The sequence below is a fragment of the Heptranchias perlo genome, chromosome 10 (assembly GCF_035084215.1).
Source record: "Heptranchias perlo isolate sHepPer1 chromosome 10, sHepPer1.hap1, whole genome shotgun sequence".
Classification (NCBI taxonomy): domain Eukaryota; kingdom Metazoa; phylum Chordata; class Chondrichthyes; order Hexanchiformes; family Hexanchidae; genus Heptranchias; species Heptranchias perlo.
The window spans coordinates 20,821,826-20,845,330 of NC_090334.1; the positions used below are offsets into that span (position 1 = coordinate 20,821,826).

The following is a 23,505-nucleotide window of genomic DNA, read 5'->3' on the forward strand; positions in this document are numbered from 1 at the left end:
AAATAGCAACTAATGACAGGTCATCAACCTGAAAACATTAACCCAACTTAATCTCTCCACAGATGTTGCCTGACTTGCTGAGTGCTGCCACCATTTTCTGTCCTTGTTTCAGATTTCCAGCATCTGCAGTATTTTGCTTTTTTAAAATCTGTAACAGTTGTATCAAGCAGAATACAGAAAGAGCAGAGGAGAACTGAAAAAGGAAATAAAAGGGGCAAAAATATTCAATGAGAAAAGATTAACGAGTAACATAAAAGGGAACACTAAAATATTTTATAAACATATAAAGAGTAAAAGGTTAGTCAAAGGAAAGGGATTAGGGATCAAAAGGGAAACCTTCTTGTCGAGGCAGAGGGCATGGCTGAGGTATTAAATGAGTACTTTACATCTATCTTCACTAAAGAGGATGCTGCCAATGTCATAGTAAAGAGGGTAGTAGAGAAATTGGATAGGATAAAAATAGATAAAGAGGAGATACAGTTGGCAGCACTCAAAGTAGAAAAGTCACCTGGTCCAGATGGGATGCATCCTAGGTTGCTGAGGGAAGTAAGGGTGGAAATAGTGGAGGCTTTGGCCACAGTCTTTTAATCCTCCTTGGATATGGGGATGGCCAGAGGACTGGAGGATTGCAAATGTTACACCCCTGTTCAAAAAAGAGGAGCGAGATAAACCAGGTAACTACAGGCCAATCAGCCGAACATCGGTGGTGGGGATACTTCTAGGGACCACAATCCAGGACAAAATTAATTGTCACTTGGAAGAACATGAGTTAATAAATGACAGACAACATGGATTTGTTAAAGGCAATTTGTGTCTGACAAACTTTGATTGAGTTCTTTAATTAAGTAACAGAGAGGCTTGATGAAGATAGTGCAGTTGATGTTGTGTCTGGACTTTCAGAAGACATTTGATAAAGTGCCATTTAATAGACTTGTTAGCAAAACGGAAGCCCATGGGATTAAAGGTGCAGTGGCAGCGTGGATAGGAAATTGGCTAAGAGACAGAAAGCAGAGAGTAATGATAAACAGATTGTTTTTCAGCCTGAAGGGAAGTATACAGTGATGCTCCCCAGGGGTCGGTATTAGGACCGCTGCTCTTTTTGATAATATAGTTAACAGCGAGGAGGATAGTAACAGACATCAGGAGGACAAAGACAGACTGGTGAAATGGGCAGACACATGGCAGATGAAATTTAATGCTGAGATGTGTGAAGTGATGCATTCTGGAAGGAAAAATGAGGAGATGCAATATAAATTAAATGGTACCATTTAAAAGGCAGGGTGCAGGAACAGAGAGACCTGGGGGTTTACATACACAAATCTTTGAAGGTGGCAGGACAAGTTGAGAAGGCTGTTAAAAAGCATTCAATATCCTAGGCTTTATAAATAGAGGCATAGAAAACAAAAGTAAGGAAGTTATGGTGAACCTTTATAAAACATTGGTTAGGCCTCAGCTGGAGTATTGTGTTGAATTCTGGGCACCACACTTTAAGAAGGATGGCAAGGTGTTGGAAAGGGTACAAAGGAGATTTATCAGAATGGTACCAGGGAAGAGGGACTTCAGTTATGTGGAGAGACTAGAGAAGCTGGGACTGTTCTCGTTGGAGCAGATAAGGTTAAGGGGAGATTTAATGGAGGTGTTCAAATTTATGAGAGGTTTTGATAGTTTCAATAGGGAGAAACTGTTTCCACTGGCAGGAGGGTCGTAACCAGAGGACAAAGATTTAAGATAATTGCCAAAAAAGAGGGGAGATGAGAAGAACTTTATTTACGCAACGAGTTGTTATGATCTGGTATGCACTGCCTGAAGAGGTGGTGGAAGCAGATTCAATAGTAACTTTCGAAAGGGAATTGGATATATACTTGAAAAAGAGACATTTGCAGGGCTATGGGGAATGAGCAGAGGAATGAGACTAATTGGATAGCTCTTCAAAGAGCTGGCATAGACATGATGGGCAAAATGGCCTCCTTCTGTGCTGTACGATTCTATAATTTCTTTTGTGGAGCAGCACAGATGAAAAACTTACATCCTACCATTCTGTGGACTGTTACACAAACCCAACTAACCTCTTTTGACTAATTTATAATAACTACATTTTGATAGGGGGAAAATTTGCAGTGGGCAGCATAAAAAGGATAAATAAAGGTAGCCAAACAGCCGACATATTCTATGTCAAGCCACATTGTGATTTGTAATTTCATGAGCAGGTCATGTCCAGCTGTTTATGGCTCAGATTTTCATCTCACAACAGCACAGTATGCTTCCAATCAGTCTGAATGTAAGTGGACATTTGAAAATCATTAGAAGACAAACATGCAGGGAAAATAGAGGTCCTCATAAATATTGTATGTGCTTGTTGAATCCATTTACAGTTTAAAATACTCAATGTTACAAATTCAGTAACTCTACCTTGACTTTGAGTTCATCAAGAAATATCTCAGAGGGGTCCCAAATCCTTTGATGTCACTTCCCTGATGCCTCAGCTAGTTGAGCCATCAAGTCTAGGATGGTCCCATAATTCAATCCCTGCTCTGTGCTGAGTTAACTGATCTCAGCGAGGATTGTAGTAAGGTCACTACAATTGTCCTCATAGAATAAAGAAACATAGAACAGAAGTAGACCATTCAGCCCTTGAGCCTGTTCCCCCATTCTATTAGATCATGCAGATCTGTACCTCAACTCCATTTTCTTGCCTTTGTTCCATATCCCTTAAAATGCATCACCTAACAAAAATATATCAATCTCAGTTTTGAAATTTCAATTGACCCTGCATCCACAGCCTTTTGGGGGCGAGAGTTCAAGATTTCCACTACCCTTTATGTTAAAAAGTGGTTCCTGATTTCTATCAGCCCGATCTCTAACTTTAAGATTGTGCCACCTTGTTCTGGATTCCCCCACAAGAGGCAATAGTTTCTCTTTATCGACCCTTTTAAATCCCTTTATCATTTTAAACACTTCGATTAGATCACCCCTCAACCTTCTACACTCAAGAGATACAAACCAAGTTTATGCAATCTGTCCTCATAATTTAACCCTTTAAGACCCGGCATCATTCTGGTGAATTTGCACTGGATCTATCCAAGGCCAATATATTCTTCCTGAGGTGCGGTGCCCAAAACTGAACGCAATGGTCCAGATGAAGTCTGATCAAGGCTCTGTCCAACTATAGCATCATTTCCTCACTTTTGTATTCCAACCCCTTGGAGAAAAAGGCCAACATTCCATTAGCCTATTTGATTGCTCTTTGTACCTGTGCTTGCTTCCTCTTTCCAACCGGGACAATGCTACAATCTGGATTGTAGACGTCTCCACAGCATAAACAGTATTCAACAACTGACAAGAAGGCAGAGGTACTTCAGCTGCAATTCACACAAGGCTAGTCATCTGATGGAAGTTTTTCACCCACCTGGCCCACCCTGAAGATCAAATGGTTCAATTCTATTTGGTTTCCATCTGTTGTAGCTGTCCATGTGCAATGCATAAAAGTCACCTAAATGATCAAGCAAGTATAAGTGAGAGGCAGCGCCAAGACCATTCACTAACTTCTGCACGAGAGACAAAAGTTCGACTGTCGGACATTCATAACTATTTTATTTAGTAAAATGCAAAGACCTCATCACCTTTGGGTTGGGGAGGTCAAAATTCCAGCACCTGATCGCTATCCAACGACACCTGGTGGAAGGGTGCATGTCAACAGGTTATGCAAGGACAGGTTTGGCTCAGCTATAATTCTCCCTGCAGTCAAATGGCCTACTGATACTCACTGTTTGGGCTCACACATGATTGGCCATTTGGGTGAGGTACTGCAGGGTGCCCTGCATCTGTAAAACCTCACTCCAGCAAGGAGTCAACCATTTCAGTTGATGAGCAAGGTCAAGGGGGAACATCTGTAGAAAAACAAGAAGGAAAGAAAAAAGACATGTTCCGGCATATTGAACAGGTATATAAAATTCACTCCTAAATCCAACCAGCCGAAGCCCTTCATCTACTCCTGCTCTCCTATAGTTACCTTACACCCACATATGGTAGTTACACTTTACTTATCTTGCCTATGATGCTGGCGGAAGTTTAAAAAGAATGCAGGCATCGTGTTGATGCAGCACTTTGGGTATCAACACCTAGCAACATCGGATACTAGTATGCAAGTTAAATCTGCTACTCCATTGAATTTCTGGTCTTGATTACATGAATGTGAGGAGGTTCTGAGTAAGAGCAGGAACGGAAAATTGGAGAAAGGGTCACAATTAAACGTTTCAGTGGTATTTTAAGGAGTTTTGATGTGAAATCCACTGACCTGCTTCTTCTGAGCAGAAAATAGTGGGTTGCCAACTCTGGTTAGACGTATTCCTGGAGGCTTCATTGCATAACCTAGTGTCAGCCATGGCTCAGTGGGTAGCACTCTTGTCTCTGAGTCAGAAGGTTGTGGGTTCACAATCCCACTCCAGAGACTTGAGCACAAAAATCTAGGCTGACACTCCAGTGAAGTGCTGCACTGTCCCTGTCCTACAGCGGAGCCTGGTCTCCAATCATCGCAGATTTCCCTGACATTGGGCCAAGACTTTGCTCTGCTGGGACCACGTGGTGGTTGGTGTGCAACAACCACCCCATGTTAAAAAAATCCATGCCCACGCATCTTTCACCAAGTCATCCTCGACCCTGAGGGACTGCATAATCTTGAACTGCCTTTATTCCCCATCTCCAATATTTTTATAATAAACAATATTATTCAAAGAAAATGTTTTTAAAACCCACATAATTTCTGTTAACGCCCCTATGATTTTTCTCCTGTGTTGTTTCCAGCAGTGCTCAGGAGATTAATCTTTAATTCTTGGAAACTCCAGGACAATCCTGGAGGGTTGGCAACTTTAAGAAAATAGGAACCTTGGCTTATAAATTCTACCATCTCTGCCAGTTTTTGAGTGCAGAGGGGATTTACCAGACTGCTAAATTAGACGGAGTTCAATCCTTTTTTCAACCAAATTTAACTTTCTAGCAAGATTTGGATCACACATCAGAAGCACCTAAAGCAGCCGGGAGCTCCATTAGCTTATTAAAAAGGGAAGTAGAAGGATTTTGCTCCATTCTGTGGCTGGCGGGGATGCTGGCTGCCAAGTCTAACGCATGCCCAGGAAATACCAGGGTTACTAGGAGCAGATTTCTCAGGTGGCAGTTCATTTAAAGGGCAAGATTTTGAAGTGTTTTTAGGCCATTTTTGGGCCCTTTTTGGAAATTTGTTTTCTATTTCCTGCTGGCACTTAGATTTTCATGAGTCTTTGTGGCAGTTGTTGTTGGTTACAATTAATTTTGCCCCATCTCCATTGACTGGCACCAATGGGTTTCTCAGTGTTTGGAGGAATAGGATGATACGCCAGGCAGGTCAAGTGGCCCCAAGAGATGCTCCATGGCCTCTGCCAGCTCCCTAATACATCCTTATTTACGGAGACAGATGAAATGATCTTACTTTGGCAGGTGTAGTGCAGGTTGGAGGCTCCTCTTTTCAAAGGAAGCTTACTAGCCCATGATTTCACCGTGACATTTGAATGGTTGATTAACCGTTATGCTGAATGGTTCATCAGAAGCACTCCAATCACAGCACATACTGTTATGTACCTCTCCATTTGAAAATGACCCAGCTAGCAGTTATTTAAGGACACTGCAACATTATGAGATAGCGAACCTTAGAGATTAAGAACTTGAGACGACACATCTTTCACACAAAGCAAAGTTAATTTATTTAGTATCAGAGATATAGAATAATACAATGCAACTGGAATTGACAGCAACATGATAAAATTAATTTTCAAATTTAATATGGCACAGCTGCAGATAAAATCAACCTTTACATTCAATACGAAGATCACAGAATCTAAATTCGACAGACAACACAATACATATAAGTATTATTGCCAATATGACAAATTTTAAACTGACAACAGAATAAATTATATGTATTGTTCCAGCCCCTTCCTGCAGAAGTGTAGTGATCAGATCATCATCAGGCTGGCTGGAGAAATGAAGAAGGATCTGAATTTTGCCCCAAGCTGGCGTGATTCACAGAGAGCTGACACTACTCACAGATATAACTTTCAGCCAGTAATAGAAGTTTAGCCATTAGTCATTATGATGTAAAATGACTTTGAAACCAAACAGGAAAAATTAATCGTTGTTCTTAATTGAAATTTCCCCCAAAAGCCTCCAATTGAATCGCACGATGAGATAAATATGGTGCTCAGAAACCCCCTGATTCTAGGTGAAACAAATGAAAAAGCTTAGAAGGTAGATATTATTCAAAGAGTAACATGAACGTCATCGTTCTGTCAGTACTGCACGGTTGTACAGTAGTTTGCTCTTTGCTGCCCTCTACTTGTTTAGAGCTTTTTGAAAAAACGCCTGAACTTTCGGCCACCAGTCCTCCTGAGCAAATGAGTGCTCCTTGGCATTCCCTCCCCACATTGTATACGTGCGTGCCACAGCGTGGTAAGAGGCAAAGCAAAAGGGGAAATATGGGGGCTCCAGATAATGTCCAGTTCCTGGATAACTGAGGAGCTCATAGTTATCTTTACCATGTTCTTTCATTCTTTTTATGGCTTCCTCAGCATAGTACTTGCTTTTCCAGTTCTTATCATCTTCTCCAACGATGAACAGGATGGTTCCCTCAGCATTTTCTATTGGGATCATAGTGTCCTTGTTAACTTCATCTGTCGACTTAATTATGTCTGCAACTCCTGAATCTGCAATCTGGATGTGGCTTGCAGTACAACCCAGACCAGGACAAACCAGTTTATTTTTGAAACACAATCCAAATATAGCACTTGCAATGCAGCCATTGGTAGCAACAGCTGCTACCACATCTGGAAGAAAGGTGGCCATTGAGAGAACCAAATCTCCACCTTTTGATATTCCCATTGCTCCAACACCAGGACCTTTAACCTGAAAGACATTTTGAAATATTCATTAAAGGCAACAAATACTTAAATAGCTCTAGACTATAAGAGCATGTATCAGAAAGAGGAAACAAACCGCAGGGTTAAGGTTCTGTAATATCCAATGTCGGAGACAATCACATTATATCCTTCCCATTTTTAAATTGGCCTCAAAATTTGACTGCGCAGCACCCGTTTTTCAGGAGCCAAATGGCCTCCTGAGCCTCTATTATGGCAGGAAGGAAGCGCATTCTCATTACGAGCTAGGTGTGCGCCACCTGCCATATTGGTACAGGCAACAAAATAGGCGTGTAGGACCCATGCATATTCAAATAAGGGGCCGAACACCTGTTTGAAGCACCCTCTGCAATATTGGGTTGCAGGAAAACCCGGTCTACATACGGCTTAACAGGCAGTCCTTAAAAGGACCATTGCAGACTACAACCAATAAGGTAAGCATTTAAAATATATTTACCTGAATGTGGAGCCAGGAGGAGGAGTGCTCCTCTAATCTCCACATTAAAACTACATAGGCCGCTGTCTGCCAATGCTCCCACCCGATCGGCACTGCCTCCCACCCCGATTATCCCTCTGATCGCAACCTTGCCAACCCCCCACACCCCGATCGCAGAATGGATAGCAAGCTGGCTACAAAACAGAAAACAGAGAATGCGGGTTAAAGGTAGTTATTCAGACTGGCAAAAGGTGGGAAGTGGTGTTCCACAAGGATCGGTGCTGGGAGCACTGTTGTTCACCATTTACATTAACAATTTGGACTCAGGAATCGGAAGTACAGTCTCAAAATTTGGGGACGACAACAAATTGGGGGGTATAGTTAGTACTAAGGAGGACTGCGACAAAATAAAGGAAGACATTCATAAACTTGCAGAATGAGCATGTATTTGGCAAATGAATTTCAATATAGATAAGTGTGAGGTGGTACATTTTGGTAGGAAGAATAAGGAGACCACATACTCCTTGGAAAATAAGAGTCTAAATGAAGTAGAGGAGCAGAGGGATCTGGGGGTACAGATACACAAATCACTAAAAGTAGAAATGCAGGTTAATAAGGCCATAAAAAAAGCATGATGTGGAGATGCCGGTGATGGACTGGGGTTGACAATTGTAAACAATTTTACAACACCAAGTTATAGTCCAGCAATTTTATTTTAAATTCACAAGCTTTCGGAGGCTTCCTCCTTCGTCAGGTGAACGATGTGAAAATTTTCACATCGTTCACCTGATGAAGGAGGAAGCCTCCGAAAGCTTGTGAATTTAAAATAAAATTGCTGGACTATAACTTGGTGTTGTAAAATTGTTTACAATAAAAAAAGCAAATCAAGTACTGGTGTTCATTTCTAGAGGGATAGAATTGAAAAGCAAAGAAGTTATGTTAAACTTGTATAGAACCTTGGTTAGACCATATTTGGAGTACTGTGAACAGTTCTGGTCTCCATATTATGAAAAGGATATACAGGCACTGGAGAACATAGCTGCCAGACTGGGCCTGAGGCAGGTGGTGAGCGAACCAACACGAGGGAAAAACTTACTTGTCCTCACCAATCTACCTGTCGCAAATGCATCTGTCCATGACAGTATTGGTAGGAGTGACCACTGCACTGTCCTCGTGGAGATGAAGTTCCATCTTCGCAATGAGGACACCATCCAACGTGTTGTGTGGCACTACCATCGTGCTAAATGGGATAGATTCAGAACAGATCTAGCAGCTCAAAACTGGGCATCCATGAGGTGCTGTGGGCCATCAGCAGCAGCAGAATTGTATTACACCACAATCTGTAACCTCATGGCCCAGCATATTCCTCACTCTACCATTACCAACAAGCCAGGGGATCAACCCTGGTTCAATGAGGAGTGGAGAAGAGCATGCCAGGAGCAGCACCAGGCGTACCAAAAAATGAGGTGCCAACCTGGTGAAGCGACAACACAGGACTACATGCATGCTAAACAGCGGAAGCAACATGCTATAGACAGAGCTAAGTGATTCCACAACCAACGGATCAGATCAAAGCTCTGCAGTCCTGCCACATCCAGTCGTGAATGGTGGTAGACAATTAAACAACTAACGGGAGGAGGAGGCTCTGCAAACATCCCCATTCTCAATGATGGCGGAGTCCAGCACGTGAGTGCAAAAGACAAGGCTGAAGCGTTTGCAACCATCTTCAGCCAGAAGCGCCGAGTGGATGATCCATCTCGGCCTCCTCCCGATATCCCCACCATCACAGAAGCCAATCTTCAGCCAATTCGATTCACTCCACATGATATCAAGAAACGGCTGAGTGCACTGGATACAGCAAAGACTATGGGCCCCGACAACATCCCGGCTGTAGTGCTGAAGACTTGTGCTCCAGAACTAGCTGCACCTCTAGCCAAGCTGTTCCAGTACAGCTACAACACTGGCATCTACCCGACAATGTGGAAAATTGCCCAGGTATGTCCTGTCCACAAAAAGCAGGACAAATCCAATCCGGCCAATTACCGCCCCATCAATCATTAGCAAAGTGATGGAAGGTGTCGTCGACAGTGCTATCAAGCGGCACTTGCTCACCAATAACCTGCGCACCGATGCTCAGTTTGGGTTCCGGCAGGACCACTCGGCTCCAGACCTCATTACAGCCTTGGTCCAAACATGGACAAAAGAGCTGAATTCCAGAGGTGAGGTGAGAGTGACTGCCCTTGACATCAAGGCAGCATTTGACCGAGCGTGGCACCAAGGAGCCCTAGTAAAATTGAAGTCAATGGGAATCAGGGGGAAAACTCTCCAGTGGCTGGAGTCATAGCTAGGACAAAGGAAGATGGTAGTGGTTGTTGGAGACCAATCATCTCAGCCTCAGGGCATTACTGCAGGAGTTCCTCAGGGCAGTGTCCTAGGCCCAACCATCTTCAGCTGCTTCATCAATGACCTTCCCTCCATCATAAGGTCAGAAATGGGGATGTTCGCTGATGATTGCACAGTGTTCAGTTCCATTCGCAACCCCTCAAATAATGAAGCAGTCCGAGCCCACATGCAGCAAGACCTGGATAAGTGGCAAATAACATTCGCGCCAGACAAGTGCCAGGCAATGACCATCTCCAACAAGAGAGAGTCTAACCACCTCCCCTTGACATTCAACGGCATTACCATCGCCAAATCCCCCACCATCAACATCCTGGGGGTCACCATTGACCAGAAACTTAACTGGACCAGCCATATAAATACTGTGGCTACAAGAGCAGGTCAGAGGCTAGGTATTCTGCGGCGAGTGACTCACCTCCTGACTCCCCAAAGCCTTTCCACCATCTACAAGGCACAAGTCAGGAGTTTGATGGACTACTCTCCACTTGCCTGGATGAGTGCAGCTCCAACAACACTCAAGAAGCTTGACACCATCCAGGACAAAGCAGCCCGCTTGATTGGCATCCCATCTACCACCCTAAACATTCACTCCCTTCACCACCGACGCACTTTGGCTGCAGTGTGTACCATCCACAGGATGCACTGCAGCAACTCGCCAAGCCTTCTTTGACAGCACCTTCCAAACCCGCGACCTCTACCATCTAGAAGGACAAGAGCAGCAGGCACATGGGAACAACACCACCTGCACGTTCCCTTCCAAGTCACACACCATCCCGACTTGGAAATATATCGCCGTTCCTTCATCGTCGCTGGAACTCCCTTCCTAACAGCACTGTGGGAGAACCTTCACCACACGGACTGCAGCGATTCAAGAAGGCGGCTCACCACCACCTTCTCAAGGGCAATTAGGGATGGGCAATAAATGCTGGCCTCGCCAGCGACGCACACATCCCATGAACGAATAAAAAAAAATATGCAAAAAAGATTTACTATGATGATACCAGAACTGAGAGGTTATACCTTTCAGGAAAGATTGAACAGGCTAGGGCACTTTTCTCTAGAAAAAAGATTGAGGGTTGACCTGAGAGAGGACTTTACGATTATGAAAGGGTTTGATAGGGTAGACGTAGAGAAGGTGTTTCCACTTGCGGGGGAGACCAGAACAAGGAGCCATAGATATAAGATAGTTACTAATAAATCCAATAGGGAATTCAGGAGAAACTTCTTTACCCAGAGAGTGGTTAGAATGAGGAACTCGCTGCCACAAGGAATAGTTGAGGCGACTAGCATAGATGCATTTAAGGGGAAGCTAGATAAACACATGAGGGAGAAAAGAATAGAAGGATATGTTGATAGGGTTAAATGAAGAAAGGTGGGAGGAGGCTCCTGTGAATCATAAACACCAGCATAGACCTGTTGGGTTGAATGGCCTGTTTCTGTGCTAATGTAATTCTATGTAACCCTCCCCGATCCCTCCCTCTACCCCCTCCGATCCCAACCGCTACCCACCCGTCCCGATCACTACATCTACCAACCCGTCCCAATCCCTACCACCCAGCCCGATCAGCCCCTCCTTACTGGTCCCCTTTAAGGATTTACCTGAGGGCTGTCACTGGCGTTGCAGCAGCCCGATCTGCGAGTCCTCTTCACCGGTGAGCTGCCAGGGGATGCCTGTTAAGTGTCTGCAGCTCACCGGCTCGATGATAATGAGGCCCTAGGCCCAATAACACGTGCACCTTGGGCCTATCCATTCAGGTGCAGGGATTGAACCCTGCATTTTAGGCACGTTCGAATTTCTAGGCTGTTATCTCCTTGTTTAGGAGCTCGGCCCTCTGGTTTGTATGTTATGAAATGGACAGGGGCTGACCTCCCAGGTCTTTGCTGATACTATTCTTGATTTACTGTTGTGAATTTTACCTCCATTGATCTCTCAGATACCCTGGATAAGTTGTCATGAGAGAAAGACTCATTCACTATTTTACAGTAGCTAAATAAGTCAAATTCATTTTTAAATACACAAGATTCGGGGATTTTTACCAATATCTTCTGGATCACTGTGCAAATATGTCCATTTTTTCAGTAGCTTTGCTCATATTTTTCCACTGAGCAGTGCAGTGTGTCAGTGCACCAATGTGAATGCCAATGGGCACCCAATATTCAGATTTTCATTTCGCATTCTTGGAAGTGGCTATTTTAATTAAGCGACCTCTGCACTAATTTTAATGCATTAATCTCTTAATTGACCTGATGTTCACAATTTTATCTTTAGAATTAAACCATGATCATACTTTGTTCGAGAGAAAGTTTACGAACATAAGTTGTCCATTACAGGCACTGTCCTCCTCTCAGAGGTCTCAGAAGCAACTGCCAAAGTCACTACCCCAGGCTTAGGCATACCCTTTGAACTGTGTCCAGTGGGCATGTGGCCGTCATGCTACAGAAGCAACAAACAATACACCTTTCATGATTTCATTCGAACAAATAGCCATTCAACAATATTAAATAAAGAGAATCTTGGACAATGACCCAAGATGATTGTAATTGAATGTGATAACTCCATGCAATTGACATTTTGAACTTATTAATGTGAACAACTATATCAATTTGCACTTGCGTATACCACTGGCTTTGTACTCCGGCTATCAACGACTCCTGGAAATGGACCATTTCCTGTCAACCTATCTGGAACTGAACTCATATGTTCTCATTTGAGAAATATCCTGTAGGATCCAGTTTTAATCCCCAACATGCTGATTTTAGCAAAAATACAGGTAAAAAATTCAGCACATACAAAAAAGTAAATTTTTCTAACACATGGCAAACACTCCCCCTCTTCATTTTGGCTCCACCTCCTTTGCTGAAGTATTAAACCTTTTGTTCCCTTCAGCGGCTTCGCGTGATCCCTTTAGCAGCCTAATCCAACCCACTCTCTGCTCCATTCAGCAGCCTGGCCCGACGCAACAAAATCCCCTTGTTCCCTTCAGCATCCTGACCTGATCCCTTTGGTCCCGTGAATACCCCGATCCAATCCACCCAGCCCGCAGTCTTGCCCAAGCTGACCCAACCCAACCTGTACCCGGTTCAACCTGACAGACCTATTTTCAACCTAACCCCAATCAGGCAGCCTGATCTCGCTCACCCCAATCAGCCCAATTCATTCCTGTCCTGCACTGTGCTCAGCTTCTTTACTGTACTTGCAATGTGGTGTTTGGTTGGCAATTACTGAAGAGGAACCAAGCAAAGCACATGTTTTCTCCCACCCAGTGGCTGCAGCTTCCCAGTGCTTCCCAACTCACTTGCCTGGCCCAAGTGCTTTAAAAGGAGAGCAGGAAGTGAAGGAGGAGAGAGACAGAGAGAGAGGTAGACAGACAGAGAGAGAAAATAATTGAAGTTTGGAGAAGAAGCAGAGAGATAAATACAAGAAGAGATACATAATGCTGTCCATGAGCAATGCTAATTATTATAATACATTGTGCGTTACATAACATAATGCTTATCATTATATATCTTTGTCGCAGATTAAACAGCAGGTCCACTGGACTTTCAATCTTAGTGCAAAATCTACTACATGCAAGTAGTTTACTTGATGATGTAACTCACTTTTGGATGCTGCCTCAAAAAATTCACGGCTTCTTCGAAATATTCTAAGTCGAAGTTCATCACATATTTTGGAAGATCATCATAATCACGGTAGGCTAACGCCAGTGTAGTAAAGCCATGGTTTGCCAACAGGCTGGCTCTGTACTCCGGCAATCCACCTTGTATTGTGTAGACATCAACCACTCCTGGAAATGGACCATTTCCTGTCAAATTCAAACAACTTTAAATTTATTCTTTTGTTGAAATCTCTGCTGGATTGTTTTGAGTCTCAAAGGTCAAAAATATTTATTTCTGAGTCACTTAATCCAGGGCTACTGTACATAGAAAACTGGTTATTGATGATAATCCTTTAATCCCAAGAAGTCTTCAGGTTTTACTGTTGGCTATCTGATGTGTACATGTAAACAGTAGTTACATGCAGTTGATTAATAGTTACAGCACAAGTGTATAGTTATTTCTATATTCAAGCACAGTAAGCTATTGCCTACAGGTACTTAAGCTCAAAAGTCAGAATCAGTTTTCAATAGTTAAGTCAACAAGTAGAATTTATATAGCGTCTTAAATGTAGGAAAACATCCCACGGTGCTTCACAGAGGCATAATCAAAAAAAAAGATGCTGAGCCCAAGAAGGAGAGATTAAGATGGGTGACCAAAAGTTTGGTTAAAGAGGTAGGTTTTAAGGAGGATCTTAAAAGAGCAGGGGGAGGTAAAGAGCAGAGGGTTTGGCAGGGGAATTCCAGAGCATATGGCCTAGGCAGCAGAAGGCAGGGCCACGAACAGTAGGGCAAAATGAGGGTGGGGTTCACAAATTGGTTTAACCAGCATAACTACTTGGAAATAAAGCTTTTTACCCCCTTCACAAATTGTGAACTTGTGCATTCCAATTTTTCTAAGGGAAAATGCTGGTGGATTGAAAAGGAAATGATGTTCTGCCGGTCTGTCAGGCTCCGTTGTTCAGATTGTGCCTTGTTAAAAAGCGGTTTATTCATTCAAATCTGATTAATACCAATATTCCTTTGACAGAAAGGATGTCTCCATTGTTCCTTTTGGGTTTTACGCTAAATATCCCACTCGCGGTCAGCATCACCAACCACTTCTATAAGTGGACCTCACATCCCAAACGAACCAGAATGTACCTTTGCTTGCCCAATATCTAGGTAAGGGATAGCAAGTCCCAGGGGTTGAACAGAAAATTCTTGCCACTGTGCTGCAGCCATACTAGAATGTACTGCGTGCCATCAAATGACTCTCCACATCCTGAGCAAACAGGCAGAATATACACTCTGTCAGATGGAGGCTGAGGATATTAATCACCTACGATTTCAAAGGGATAACTTGACCAGTTCCAGGTGCTTGAATTACCTGCAATGACCGGTGATGAACACACTGGCCAGTCAGCTATCCAAAATACTGTTCAACAGATTCAATCAAAATAAGCATATTTTGTTTGACAGAAGCTAAAGCTCAGGTTTTGGCCTGCCAGATTGAAATGTATATTTCTGTACCTTGCAGAAATAGCCAAAAAAAACCAACTTACCCATGTACGGCCAGCCGCCAACAATTAACAAATCAATGGATAAAACTAGTGCTGACAAAAAGGCTTCATTTTTTGTCACTTTGATAGTTTGAAACTTTGTATGGTACAAAAAGTAATCAAGAAGTCTAATGGATTGTTGACCTTTATCTTAAAGGGGCTGGAATATAAAAGAAAGTTATGCTTCAGTTGTACAGAGTCTTGAAGTGTTGAATTCAGTTTTGGACACCACACCTCAGGAAGCCTTGGAAAGGGTACAGTGCAGATTCGCCAGAATGATACCGGGACTTATAGGGTTAAATTATGAGGACAGGTTGCATAAACTTGGCATGTATTCCCTCGAGTTCAGAAAGTTGAGGGGTGATCGAATTGAGGAAAGATAATTTTTCCTAATTGCCTTTATAAAGTGCCCTTAACATAGAAAAGACTCCCAAGGCACTTATTTCATTGAGGCACAATCTGAAAAAATGGATACCAACCCAAAGAAGGAGAGGTGACCAAAACCTTGATCAAAGAGGTGGATTTTAAGGAAAGTAATAGAGAGAGAGAGGGAAGCGATGAGGCAGAGGGGCTTAGGTGGAGAATTCTGGAGTGTGGGACAGCTTAAGGCACGGCCACCAATCCTGGACAGCAAAGGAGGGGAGGATGCACAAAAGGCCAGAATCGGATCTGTGTTGGACTTCATATGTAAAAACCAGCCAGCACAGACCAACCTGAACCAAACCGAGAGGTTGCACAAAGGGCAGTGGGCTTGGTGTTTGGTGAACTTCTCTCACAGGGCACATCATCCTGAACTCAGCTCAGCACCAATATCTCTAAACCACTCCCTGGTCTTAGACTCAATAAACGAAAGTTTTTAATAGAATGATAGAAATTACAGCATAGAAGGAGGCCGTTCGATCCCAGGGGCCTGCGCCGGTGCTGGCGGTCTCTCCTGTAATCCTATTTCCCCCAGATCCTTTAATAGCCCTCCTTTTCAAATACTTGTCCTATTCCCTTTTAAATGATGTTCTAGTTTCTGCCTCAATAGCCACTTGCAGTGAAGCATCCCATGGTCTAAAGCCTTCAGTTCAAAAACCTTCCTTCTTCCTCAGTCTCTGTCCCCTTATTCCCCATTCTCCCACCAGTGGAAACAATTTTTCACTGTTTATCCACAGTAAAGTCCCCAGGTTTCACTCACCCCTTTACTGCTCCCACTCACCAGGTTGCTGCTGCTCCTGGCTCTGCAGGAAATGCTGGGTCCCATGCCCACCCCATTCCCCAGTCTCCCTATCTCTCTTCCACCTGAGCCCTGGTCCCCTTGATCCCATCCCTGTCTCTCCCACCCACCTGAGCACCAATCTTTTGACCACCATTCCCTAGTCTCCCTCTCTCCTCCAACCCACTATTCTCTCTCGTACCCCTGATCCCCAATCGCCATCCCTCCTTAACCCCCATTCCCCAGTCTCCCTCTACTCCCAACCTGATCCCTAATCCCTAATTTCGCTCCCTCACCGACCCCCATTCCGCTATCTGCCCCGACCACGCATTCCCCGACCCCATTTCAAAGATCCCTATCTCCCTCAACCCCTCATCTCGCTCCCCATGACCTCCCATCCCCCAGCCCCCCTCTCTCCTGAATCTCTCTCCCCCACCCTGAGCCCCAACCCCGCCGAACCCCTCAATCACTGGTCACCCACACTCTTTCTCTCAAGCTCCAATCCCCTTCCCCCTAGTCCTGGTTCATTCCAAGCGGCTAGCAGCAGTGTCCAGATATTTCATGCCCCATTCTCGGAGACTCTCGGGCAATCCGGGAATGTTGGCAATCCTATCAGAAGAGAGTATGACCTAATTAGGTCTTGACATGATCCAGACAGCTATCTGCTGATAGATGGCTAAACCAGTCCATCTGATATGCTCAATTCTGCATCCCTTGGAATTGAGGGAGCAAAGATGGGAGCCATACCAGGGGAAATGTCCAGGGTGGGAGAGAGTAAATGTTTTACAGGGGACAAGGGCATCAAAGATGGAGGTGAGGGAGTGGTTGCACAAATTGACGGCAAATGGAGGGCCAAAGGCCTGGCAGTTGGGAGTTTGAAAGTGCAGTTGTAAGTGACTTGGGGGAGAGTTTGTTTCCAGGGATGGTGCAGAAGGAAGTGGGGTCCAAAGGAGGTGGGGGATCTGGGTGATGAGGGATACAAGGAAGTGGTCGGTGATGATCTTATCGGTGATCGAGGCCATGGGAGTAGAGGGGCAATGGCAAATGGCAAGGTCAAGCAAATGGCTGTGGATATTGACAGGAGAGTTTATATGGAGGGAGAAGTTCAGGGAGGACAGGAAGGCAGTAAATTCAGAGGAGGGCAAGGGGAGTTGAAATGGAGATTGAAATCACTGAAGATGAGGAGTTGCTCTGTGCAGAGAGTGAGGAAGGAAAGGAAGGAGGATATCTCGGGGTTGGGGTGTGTGGGGGTGATAGACAACGAGGAGTTTAAAAAGAGGCGAGAGGAGTGGAACAATGTTAAGTGCATGAAGGAAAGGAAGATGCCAAAGGAGTAGAGGGAAAGATCAAGGTGTGATTTCATTATGAGGGTCATACCACCACCATGGCGGTTCAGGTGGGGCAAGTAGTGGAAAGTATAGCCAGGTGGGGAGGCTTCTGTAAGGGACAAGGTGTCACAATCCATTAGCTAATATTCAGTAGAAGCCATGATGTCAATGCAGTCATCCACAAAAAAGTAATGAATGGCAGGGACCGTGTTGAGAGGTGAACGGACATTGTGAAGGGAAATGCGGAGAGGCGTGATGATTGTTGATCCTCGTGTAGAGTGTGGTAGTAGTGGGTAGTGTGAGTGGGCAGAAAGGAAGTTAGCCTCCAGTGTTCATGCTGGGTGAGATAGTCGGCAAGAGAAGACAATAGGGCAGTTGGGGTTGCTGCTCGTAAGTAGGCAGTGATGGGTGCCTCATTAGGACCTTTAAGGAATGCCAAGAGAGGCACAGAGGATGGTCGTGGGCTTATTGACGGGGGATTCAAGTCTGAAATGACGACAGGAGAGTAGGAAGGCAGAAGAGTAGTGATGGGTTGGAGTAGGGATTGAGAGGGAGTTAGTACCCGATAGGGTAGAAATAAAAAAGTGGTATGACTGGATGATAGAAGGGGGAGGAGACACAAGGAAGGGTCCTGGCAGGGCCAAGAGAAAACAGAGACTTAGAATTAATGGGTGTGGATCCAGAATGCCAGCGAAAATATGCACATAATTGGACATAAGGGAAATTCAGGTTACATAGGCATGGCAGAGATTAGGAGAGACATGTTCTAGTCGTAAATAGAGGACGGGGAGGAGATGATATGAAAGAATCCAAAGTTAAAGTCAGTTATGGGATGAAGTTGACTTGTAGACTAAGTGCAGTCAGCTTGGAGTGTCCATGAACAAGTGTCCAGGTTTGGAGACAGTTGTGAGATGCAATGAATCCAGGAGCAGTTCGAGGGGCTGAGTATCAGTGGGCACGCTGCTGGAAATTGTCCAAAGGGCAGAGGAGGAGTGGAGAGTCGACCTGAGCCAGCAGAGGTTGATCCAGAGGTCTTGCAGAGGTGTGTAGTGACTTCAGGTTTTAGCAGTGCCCGCCCACCCACCACGGATCCAGTATATCAGCAGAGGACTGAGGAACAGTGAGATGAAACCCGAGGAGCAAGATCGGTCCAGGGAGCCAGGAGACAGTGAAAGGTAAATCCGTGGGATCAGTGCAGATGAAGGAGTAAGTCTGAGGAACAGCTGTAGGGAGATGAGGAGCACACAAGATCGGGAGCAGCAGCAGGAGCTTGAGGAGGCAGTCCGGTCCAGTCCAGTAAAGGTTGATGGAGGAGTGGAGTAGAGCCATGGAAAGAATGAGCAGCAGCAAACGCGGAGGTCACAGTAAAGCCTAGAAACCAGCAGAGAAATGGAATTTGGCCCAGGAGAAAGTGGATTTCTGTCCAGGACTCGACACAGCAGCAGAATGAATCTGAGAAGCCAGCAATGCACTAAAGCATAGTCCTGAAGATCTTAACGTATCCAGGTTAATGAACAAAACAACATTTCTGTTAATTATTTCAACTCCTCAAATTATTCCATGCCTCCAGAGCATCGATCTCTCTCCCATCTTCGATATACAGTAGAACATCACAATATCAAACTTTTTAGGTTTAAACGATTAAGCAAGTGTATTTGACAAAAGATGAATAAGTGAATACAGAACAAGAAATCAAAAGCAAAATACTGCGGATGCTGGAAATCTGAAATAAAAACAGAAAATGCTGGAAAAGCTCAGCAAGTGAGGCAGTATCTGTGGAGAAAGAAACAGAGTTAACATTTCAGGTCGAAGACCTTTCATCAGAACTGGAAGAGGTTACAAGTTAAAGTTTTTAAGCAAGTACAGAGCCAGGGATGGGGGGGGGGAGGGGAGGGGAGGGGAGGAAAAAAGGAAAGGGAAGGTCTGTGATAGGGTGGAGGGCAAGAGTGATTAAATGACAAAAGGGATGATGCTGTAAGGCAAAGTGGGTGATAATGGGACAAGTTAAGAAACAAAAGATCGGTCTCGAGTAACTGTGAATGGCAACAGCAGAACCATTACCAGCACTTACTGTCTGAAAAAATGGAAGCAGTGGTTATGATCTGAAGTTATTGAAATATTGAATCCGGAAGGTTGTAAAGTGTCTAATCGAAAGATGAGGTGCTGTTCCTCGGCTTCCATTGAGCTCCAAAGAACCATAGAACCATAGAAAAGAGACAGCACAGAAGGGGGCCATTTGGCCCATTGTGTCCATGCCGGCTCGAAGAACAACCAGGTGCCCATTCTAATCCCACCTTCCAGCACCCCGTCCGTAGCCCTGCAGTTTACAGCACTTTAGGTGCAGGTCCAGGTACTTTTTCTAAGAGTTGAGGGTCCCTGCCTCTCCCACCAATTCGGGCAGCAAATTCCATACACCCACCACCCTCTGGGTAAAAAAGTTTTTCCTCATGTCCCCGCTAATCCTTCCGCCAATCAGCTTAAATCTATGTCCTCTAGTTCTTGAACTCTCCGCTAGGGGAAACAGGTACTTCCTGTCTACTCTATCTAGGCCCCTCATAATTTTGTACACCTCAATCAAGTCACCCTCAGCCTCCTCTGCTCCAAGGAAAACAACCGCAGCTTATCCAATCTCTCCTCGTAGCTGCAATTTTCGAGCCCTGGCAACATTCTTGTAAATCTTCTCTGCACTGTCTCCAGAGCAATTACATCCTTCCTGTAATGTGGTGGCCAGAACTGCACACAATATTCCAGCTGTGGCCTTACCAGCGTTTTATACAGTTCCATCATTACATCCCTGCTTTTGTATTCTATACCTCGGCTAATAACGGAGAGCATTCCGTATGCCTTCTTCACAACCTTATCTACTTGTACTGCCACCTTCAGGGATCTGTGCACATGCACTCCAAGGTCCTCACTTCTTCTACCCCCTCAATATATTCCCGTTTACTGCGTATTCCCTTTTACTGTTTGCCCTCCCTAAGTGCATTAACTCACACTTCTCCGGGTTGAACTCCATTTGCCACTTTTCTGCCCACTCCACCCACCCATTGATATCTTCTTGGAGTCGACAGCTATCCTCTTCACTATCAACTACACGGCCAATTTTTGTGTTGTCTCCGTTGGAACAGTGTAAGAGGCCGAGGACAGAGAGGTCAGTGTGGGAGTGGGATGAGGAATTAAAATGGCAAGCGACCATAACAAGAACAATTACAAGAACGTGCACATATAATGTTATAAAATATGCATACAAACAAAGGAAATCCTTCTACCTAGCTCCTCTAAAAGGAAACTGATGAAAGGTTGCAATCTAAATGCTAGGCTTTTTTTTGGCAATTAACATTTTAATATACAGTGTCTCTTTTTTCCTTGTATTTCTTACGACTGTTCTAGTCTGAACTATGTCTCTCAGCAGTTCCAAATGGACTCTCCCAGATTCAAACACCGACAGCTCCTTAAACATTCCCCCAAATTACCAAGATTTCCTGGATTTGAATAACTGCGGATCACAATCGAAAAAAACCCTGTCAGACAAAGTGAACAAATTTGTTTGAAAGTTGCTCAAACCCCCCTCCTCCATTTCAAACTTTGCAGACAGCCGTTGAAACTTGAAATATTTGTATCAAATTAAGTCTGGGACAAGATTTTGACTGATGCCAATTTTTAAAAATTAAAATAACACCTTATGACTAGTGATTAAATTAAAGGAACTTTTACAAAAAAAAAGGCTCTAAATTGGCCATGTAGCGCCTGTGGTGTCGGTGCTACATGGACTCCGAAGGGCCCAAAATGGCGTCTGGAATGCGTGTGCATACTTGTAGCCTGACGTGCGCCAGACGCCATATTGGTAAAGGCGTTTGCACCTGCGCAGATAACAACGCCAGAAGCATGTAAAGTTCGGTGAATATGCGGTAGATCAGTGTACAATGCTGATTTAAAGGGACAGATGCGATTTTGGAAATCAACGCTCCAGCCAATGCAGTATCTTAACCTCGCACTGCTGAACAGATCAGCATGGAGGACCCCCCGGCGGTATTTAAAGGGATCATGCAGGAGTTACAGGTTAGTTGCTGGATTATTGCTTCTGGCTGCTGAAGCATTTGTACCTGTTTTTGAAGGTCTCCTATACTTGAATACTAGGACTAGGGGACATTGCCTAAAAATTAGAGCCAGGACTTGCAAGAGTGAAGTTAGGAAACGCTTCCATGAGCAAAGGGTGGTAGAAGTTTGATATGCTGTTCTGCAAATGGCAGTTGATGCGAGCTCAATTGTTAATTTTAAATCTGAGATTGATAGATTTTTGTTAACCATAGTTATTAAGGGATAGGGGGTTAAGGCGAGTATGTGGAGTTGGGTCACAGATCAACTATAATCTTGTCGTGACTCATTTTTTTTTAATACATGAAATTACGCACACCGTAATTGCAATGATTCTGCGAGGAGCTCACATGACGAGCTAAGCCAATCATCTTTAATACTAGCCCTTGCAACAAAGTCGGGCAACCTCGAACATTTTCTTCACTTGTAGCTGGACTTTCTTAGCGGACGGCCATGTTTTCAGCTACTCGTCCTGTTGGGAAACACCACACAGTGTTTGTACTTCAACATTTTATCGTGGATCCGTTCTATTTGCAGGGACTTTTGACCCAGGTTCGTAAATCTTGCGGTTTGGGCTCGCCGAGAGCTTAATTTAGTTTTTTGGACATTCAGCCATACGGCAGTCGTGCATTGCACATTTCGCGGACTTAATTTCAATGTGTACTACTAGCGAAGCAAAGCCACATTGGACTTTATCAAAGTATTATCCGTAAACACGCGAGTTTCTCCAGCGCCATCTTTTTTGTTTATGACGCCATCTCCCTTCAAATCTTATCTACGGACTTTAGATGTGAGTGAGTGAATATTAACATCAGCTTAACTTCATTATTCACCACAATCTCACTGAATGGCGGAACAGGCTTGAGGGGCTAAATGGCCTTCTCCTGTTCCTATCTTTAGATGTTCCTATAATAAAGTTTCAATACTCTACAGGGAGTGGGCTGGCTATCTGACAGGAAATAGCAAGGGCACTGGCAGAGTGGCAGGGGTGGGATAGGAATGCTGTCACCCTGAGAGCGGACAGCAGGTTCATGTTCCATGGAGCCACTGCCACTTGCTGCCTCCTGTTATGTGCCACCTTCTCCTGCAAGAAAGCAGGTGTGTGTCAGTGAGTGTCCTACAAGATGTTTCTGTGATATGGCAGTCATGGTTGAATAGCTGCCTGTGACCTGTGAGTTATAGGTGTGCAGCGTGGTAAAGTGTGAGGGTGAGAGGAAAATCTGATTGGAAGAGTTGAGTACTGATTGAAAGAGTTTGTTGGTATGTGGGTGATGGGGGGTATAGTGCGTGGAGCAGTGGATGAGGTTAGTAGTGCAGTTGGTAGGAGTTGCCACTTGACAGTTAACCTCACTCACCTTCTTGACCACTCGTGTCAAAGCATTGAACTTCTTCCAGCACTGCATCCATGCTCGTGGTGCTACGCGCCTGGCATTGACTTCGTCCCCTATTGCCTCTTGAGCATATGTCTGGAGGGCTTCTTGCCCCCCTACGGATATAGGATGCCCCTCCTTCTGTTCGCCTCTTGCACCGATGCCTGTAGTGTGTCATCAGAGAACCTTGGTGCACACGCTCTCGCAGACCTGGTACAAACTCAGTTCAGCAGATTGGTGGGGTCTGGTGTGCAGATTGGAGGATGTGGGATTTGTAGTGTGCATAACTCAACAATTTATAAACACAGGGACGGGAACCTGCATCTGTGTTTTACGTATGTGATGTCTGATCTCCGTTCAAACTCCATGCGGGCCCGTATCTTATATTTTGCAAATAAGAAATGCAAGCTGCCTTTCAGTAGTGCTAGCCACTCGTGACATTGGGGCCCCCTGCTGGTGATCAGCCACTCAACAGCCACAAATGTTACATGCTGCCTGGAACTCAACAAACGGGCGTGGGTTAATTGTGCAACGCGACCCCCGCTCCCGGTTTCGGGGTTATCCAATATAACCCCCATAGCTTCCAGGTCATTTGGGATAAAC

At 44.5% G+C, this 23,505-nt stretch overlaps 1 protein-coding gene across 1 annotated transcript in view; it reads right to left on the minus strand.

Annotated features, from left to right (window-relative positions):
- Positions 1–5,777: 5,777 nt before the first annotated feature.
- Positions 5,778–23,505, minus strand: part of LOC137326325 (acyl-coenzyme A thioesterase 1-like) — a 62,025-nt gene continuing 44,297 nt past the window's right edge. The window contains exons 2-3 of the mRNA XM_067991307.1: positions 13,378–13,580; positions 5,778–6,930 (exon numbers count right to left, since the gene is read on the minus strand). Coding sequence (XP_067847408.1) covers positions 6,361–6,930; positions 13,378–13,580 — 773 coding nt within the window. The 3' untranslated portion in view covers positions 5,778–6,360. The remainder of the gene's footprint in view (positions 6,931–13,377; positions 13,581–23,505) is intronic.